The sequence below is a fragment of the Coregonus lavaretus genome (assembly GCF_964263955.1).
Source record: "Coregonus lavaretus genome assembly, chromosome: 13".
Classification (NCBI taxonomy): domain Eukaryota; kingdom Metazoa; phylum Chordata; class Actinopteri; order Salmoniformes; family Salmonidae; genus Coregonus; species Coregonus lavaretus.
In genome coordinates, this window is record NC_140000.1 from 37,320,801 (window position 1) to 37,326,800 (window position 6,000).

Consider the following 6,000-nt stretch of genomic DNA (forward strand, 5'->3'; position numbering starts at 1 on the left):
CATGGCCTCTTGTATTTGCATATAACCGTGCAATTGGATTAGATGGGGCACTAGTAGAGGTGGGCGTTGCTTCGAGAGAGAGAAAGAGAGGTTGCTGAGTTAGAGACCCTTCTCTGGGTCCGGACCCGGACCGCAGTTCGCCAGTTGAGTTTGGCTGTAATAGGAGGATGATGTCTTGCAATATACAGGGCTGGGCTGTAACACTCATACTTCCCTTTTATAGAAGTGGTATTCCTTATTCCACATGACCTATTAGTGGTTAATAATACATGTCCATGCAAAGTACACCCTGCTGCCTGCCTGTACAGTACTTACAGTACTTTATGGGTTATCATTGAATCATTTGGCATCTTGCTGCAGTTTCCAAAACAGTCCCTGATTTGACCTTCACAGACATCAGTGTTACATAATGGGATTATTAAACATGGATAACATTCAAATAAATATTTTCCAACGCCATGGAGAGCAATCTCTCTTCATTTGTGCCGTGCAAGAGACATATGCTCTTCATTATCTTGTTAGCTACTGCTGATATCATACTAATCAGCATACTAAATACGGTGGTCCGTTTAACATTTGCATTAGGCTATACAGGAACGCTATGCCAGTTTGTAATGATGATTCAGAATGTGTTGAATTGGCTTGGGTAAAGTAAGGGCACTTCAGGCCAGAACAACAATCAGCTGATTATTTAGCATATTGTTTCTTGTGTAAACATCACTGAAACATGGAAACTAAAACAAATACTGCTCTTCTAACAGAAATAAGCCCACAAGCCATATCTCACTGACTCACTCCAATAGATGAACAGAAAGAAAGACACAAACATGGAAAGACAGACATCCGGAAGACAGACAGAGAGAAACAGACAGAAACAGATAGGCATTAGGCACATATGCATACTGTACTGTACAGCGGACGGACAGGCAGGGAGGCAGGCAAGCAGACAGACAGCCAGACAGTGGTCCTCCTACCTGATTTACCCACTCCTGCTCTTCCGAAAACGGCCAGCTTTACCTCCGGGCTCTTTGCCATGGCAGCAGGTAGCGACCGGAACCAGAACGGAACAATCACAGAGCTGATAGATCACACAGCGGGTTCTGGGATCAGCGACCCATCCTCAGTTCCAGACACGGGAGCTGGGATGTCTGGGAAAGCAAACCATCAAATACGGGATTATGGCTTTAATATGAAACAGCTTGTCACAAATCAACTTAGATGTATTTCCTGCTGCTATCTGAAGCTATGTGAAATGACAGGCAAGAAGCCTTTGATATAAGATTTCCAAGGCAGTGAGTCGTAAAAATGGAAAAGGCACGCAATTCGAGGTCGTCCGGTTTATGTGGGATGAGGTCTCTGGATCTGAGAAAAGCATTTTGTCTAATGCATTAAATACATGTATAATGGGTGTAAGTGTTGTGTTCTCTGTAGTTTTCTTTGTAATGAGAACCCAGGTGTCATTTATTTTGAGGCTGTCAAATGGCTCTCAATTGTGTGCTAATTAAAAGACCCTCAATGCGCTGGAAGCCATTTTGGCTCAGGGGAACAGGTGGCTGCAGGTCTTTCTGGTTATCCTCATTCTGACAGGCAGTTCATCATTCTGATATTGTCTTATTATATGAAGGAGCTCCATATCACTAGGTAGGGAGAGGCAAAGTGAATATCGCTGTGAATGTGTCAGGGTGCTGTGGCTCCTGTTTATCAACAGCTTAGCCTTGACACACACACACAGGCTCACACCTACTGAAGTGATAGATGAGGCCCATCTGCAGAATCATTACCGTGGGCAACAGCATCACCGCTGATATGAGTCACATACTCCTTTTTTTGCATGGCAGGCTGTTAGCAGGTGCATTAGTATCTGAGCTGGTGTGTGTGTGTGTGTGTGTGTGTGTGTGTGTGTGTGTGTGTGTGTGTGTGTGAATGAGTGAGTGAGAGAGAGAGAGAGAGAGCGCATATGTGGGAGGGCAGTCTTCTGAATTATTCATTCAGAAATAAAGCAAATGATTCTGTGCTCTAAATAACAGTCAATTCTGCACTAATCTGTTTAGCTAGAAACCAGCCGAGCTGTGCTGCTGCTGGCGCTGAAGATAACTCTAAACATCACGCATAGTACATTGCTTCACCTTTTTATGATGAATGACGGGAAACGATTGCACATTTTCTCTTCAACTAGAGAAATAAACACTGTTTAATTAACACATAGTGCAAATGTATGTCTAAGTCCTGGGCTGGCAGCTCCAATTATGTTCTAGCGCTATTTTTTTTCCTCATTTAGAAAATGGGTGCTGCTCAGTTCACCATATATACATTTTATATTTTAGTCATTTAGCAGACGCTCTTATCCAGAGTGACTTACAGTTAGTGAATGCATACATGTTTTTTATTTTTTATTTTTTATTATTATTTTTCATACTAGCCCCCCGTGGGAAACGAACCCACATCCCTGCCGGCCAAACCCTCCCCTACCTTGGACGACGCTGGACCAATTGTGCACCGCCCATGGGTCTCCCGGTCGCGGCCGACAGAGCCTGGACTCGAACCAGGATCTTCAGTGGCACAGCTAGCACTGCGATGCAGTGCCTTAGACCACTGCGCCACTCGGGATACTGAGTGAAATTGGCTGCGTTCCAAATGGCACCCTATTCCATATGTAGCGCACCACTTTTGACTAGAGCGTATGGGCCCTGTACACTATATAGGGAATAGAGTGCCATTTGAGACACAGCCATTGTTTATTTGACACCAGGTTGGCTGAGGTCACGAAGTGCAGTGAATCACTTCCCATTAGCCAATCACAATCTTTCTCAGACCCTGGCACTGGTGCCATCGACAGCCATCCCTCAATACCACTCACTCCCTCACTGTCTTGTTGTGTACAGTCACACAGTACTCTCCTAGCCTTCACTCTCAAATTGAGCCCTTATATGGTATGATTGTGCATTGTCTGTGCCCTGTCCTAGCCTCCCAGAGGGGTTCGAGTGGCAAACGAGTGTCTCAGGAATCCATCACTTAACTCCCTCGCTCTGCTAACGTCAGTGTCACTTCCCTGGCCATTTATTGGCTCAACTACATGTATCACAGGTTCCCCCACGGCCCACACTCGATCTGTAATCCAATAACATCTCCTAAAGGGGAGGCCAGATGAATAGCCTCAATAAGGCCTGTGATGGATTGGGTTAAGTGGCTGCTAAGTGGTCAGGGGGGAACGAGGCCGGGGCAGACTTGGTGACAAATTGAACACATCTGGAGTTTTAAAAGAATAACGAATCCTGCCTTGGGCGATAGTGTGATCTGAGCATACTGAATGGGTGTGTGTGAGAGAAAGAGAGGGGTGGGAAGATATGGGCGATAGTTTTACAATGCAGGCAATGCACCTATGTTCTACACTACTTTAAGATCCATCGCTTAAGAAAACACCATCAAAGCCTGTTAAACGCGAGGGCGAGGAAAATTAAACGTGCTGGCATTTCATCTGAGGGCTGTACACTCGAGACCTTATCTAAACATTCCAAATTAGCAAATGTATTTTTCTTTCCACGTCAAAGCCAGAGCTCTGTGCCCATGCCCAGTCCCCAGTGCCATTTATGTAATTTAACGTTGAGTCAGCAGTGAATGTGGGTGGTGTCGTAGTTACTTCAGTAGACAGATTACAGGCTGCATGCTTCCAAACCCTGGGTGGAGACCTGAGTGAGTGCTTTGAGCATAGTGCACCACACGCTAAAGAAAGACCTCCAAAAACCACAGCTTTTCCAAAAGGGACACTAAAAACCCGTCTGATGTGTGCACTTTTTATAAATGCACTGTTTATCAGAGTCAATGTGGCAAATGACATTAGCAAAGAGATGTAATTCAATGTTCACTTTTCCATTTCTGTTGAAGAAGCTGTTGAAAAGGCTAAACCCTAATTGTGTGTATTTCAGTAGGCTGCACCCTGCCTGGACAATATAATAAAATAACATTCCAATCTTTCCAGACGGTAAACTGAAGAGCACATCATAGGCTACACATTGAAAGATCACACTGAAAATGCCATTATTTCATTCTGTCAAATTGAGCTTATGGTATAAAGCAGTGGCTGGCTCTTGGAAGTCCCCTCACCAATCCTGTGCGAACCCTACTCTGAGGGTGTGTGTGTGTGCTCTGAGAAGATCAGACCTGTTACACAACACTCCACACAGCCAGCTCAAGTCTTAAATGACATGAATGCAAAATGAGCAGCAATGTGATAATTCTCACTGCTTGGCTTGCACAGGCGGTGGGGGTATCTGACATATTAGTCCATCTTGTACATTAAACCCACAGTATGTAACATTTCTAGTTGTTTCAATTAATGATCTACCAATTGTTTTGGAAGAATATGACTTATAAATACCTTATTGGGCTTACTACAACTGTCTTGCCTTATCATAACCACACAAAAAAACTAAGTTTACTCCATTGTTTATGTTTTTATAGTATAAACAAACAATGTATAGCTTCAAGTAATGTTGCTCTAATTAAATGTCTTTCCTTGAGCATTTTAATAGGCCTACAGATATAATAGAAATTCATTTCTATTTGCAAATATAATGGCATGCATTTGTTTCATTGTTTATGTTTTTGGACCTTTCTTTAGTACATAGATGTTTTATTGTCACATACACCGGATAGGTGCAGTGAAATGTGTTTTACAGGTTCTGCCATAGTAGTACGATGCCCCTAGATCAAATTATGGTTAAGTGCCTTGCCAAAAGGCACAGCGACAGATTTTCATTTTTGTCGGCAGGGGTATTCGAACCAGCGACCTTTCAGTTGGTTACTAGTACAACACTCTAACCACTAGGCTGCCGCATGTGACAGTGTGCTTTAATAATTTGTTCCTATCAATATAAACCATAGAAAATATATCATTGTTGGTGGCAAGAGGTAGGTAGGAGATGTGACACATCATTAGTCTACAGTTGACATTGACACGCTATTGACGTGGAACCAACGCGTATGTGGAAATAGAAAGGGAGACTGCATAATTACTTTAGAAAAATAATGAGAAATAGATATGAAATCAAATAAACTAAGCTGACTTACTCTAAGTCGTTTTTACCGTTTTAGCACTAATTGAATGTTGCCCCTATGAACAACCAGGTGACTTCAGTTAGGTTAGTTTTGGAGACCAACGACATTCCATACAGAAACAAGAAATCTCCATCTCATAATAAAAACTCGACTCACCAAACGACTGGCCAATGTAAAACTATCCTTGTTCTGAAAACAGCTGCGATGGAGGAACAAAAGTTCATCAATGTTTCTACAGCTTGTGACAAGGAGAGGCGATGTCTTGACTCGAATCCAACAGATTCGGACCCAGCGTTCCGAAGAGTCTTAGGAGCGCAAGGTGAACACATCTACTTGTCCTCTGATCAAAGCAAACTGAACTGTGGTCAATCACACGCACTGTCAAGGTATCTCCAAACGAGGGTCAGCTGCAAGACACGGAGAGGAGCTGCTGAACTTGAGTTTTTGGTAGCACATTGGCGCGCTGCATACCGTTGCATCTGTTGCAGATGGAAGCGGAGGCCCTCTACCGTCAGTAAAATGAAATAAAACACACCGTATGCTACAGTCAAAGGTGAACAAATATGTAATTAGGTTACAATGTTATTTGAATAATCAATTGATCTATCGTGGTATTGTATTGAAAGTAATGATTGATTACTAATTCAATGGATTTGAACATTTAAAATGTCATAGGCTATACATTGGTATGAGAGGAAATGTCCATCGACCTTTCCTACGATTTCTTTTCAGAATCCTTAGTTAGTTACTTTTGCTAAAATTATTTAGCATAAAGAGTTGATAAAGGCTTTGTAAATAAGGTGGCCTTCATTCCATTTGAGATCTGTTGTGCAGTTTGTGAGAAAAAGAGGGCTATTTGATCTTTTTTTCACATTCCCTGATACACAGTGAGTTAGTTTGGATGAGAGGAACCTTTTCTCCAAAGTCCACCAGACTGACAATACA

The 6,000-nt window shown here is 42.7% G+C and overlaps 1 protein-coding gene across 1 annotated transcript in view; it reads right to left on the bottom strand.

Annotated features, from left to right (window-relative positions):
- LOC311140431 (ras-related and estrogen-regulated growth inhibitor-like) overlaps nt 1–5,418 on the bottom strand; it is a 53,492-nt gene extending 48,074 nt beyond the window's left edge. Inside the window, exons 1-2 of the mRNA XM_084175487.1 lie at nt 5,212–5,418; nt 975–1,148 (exon numbers count right to left, since the gene is read on the bottom strand). Of these exons, the coding sequence (XP_084031613.1) occupies nt 975–1,035 (61 nt within the window). The 5' untranslated portion in view covers nt 1,036–1,148; nt 5,212–5,418. The remainder of the gene's footprint in view (nt 1–974; nt 1,149–5,211) is intronic.
- Nucleotides 5,419–6,000: the final 582 nt, after the last annotated feature.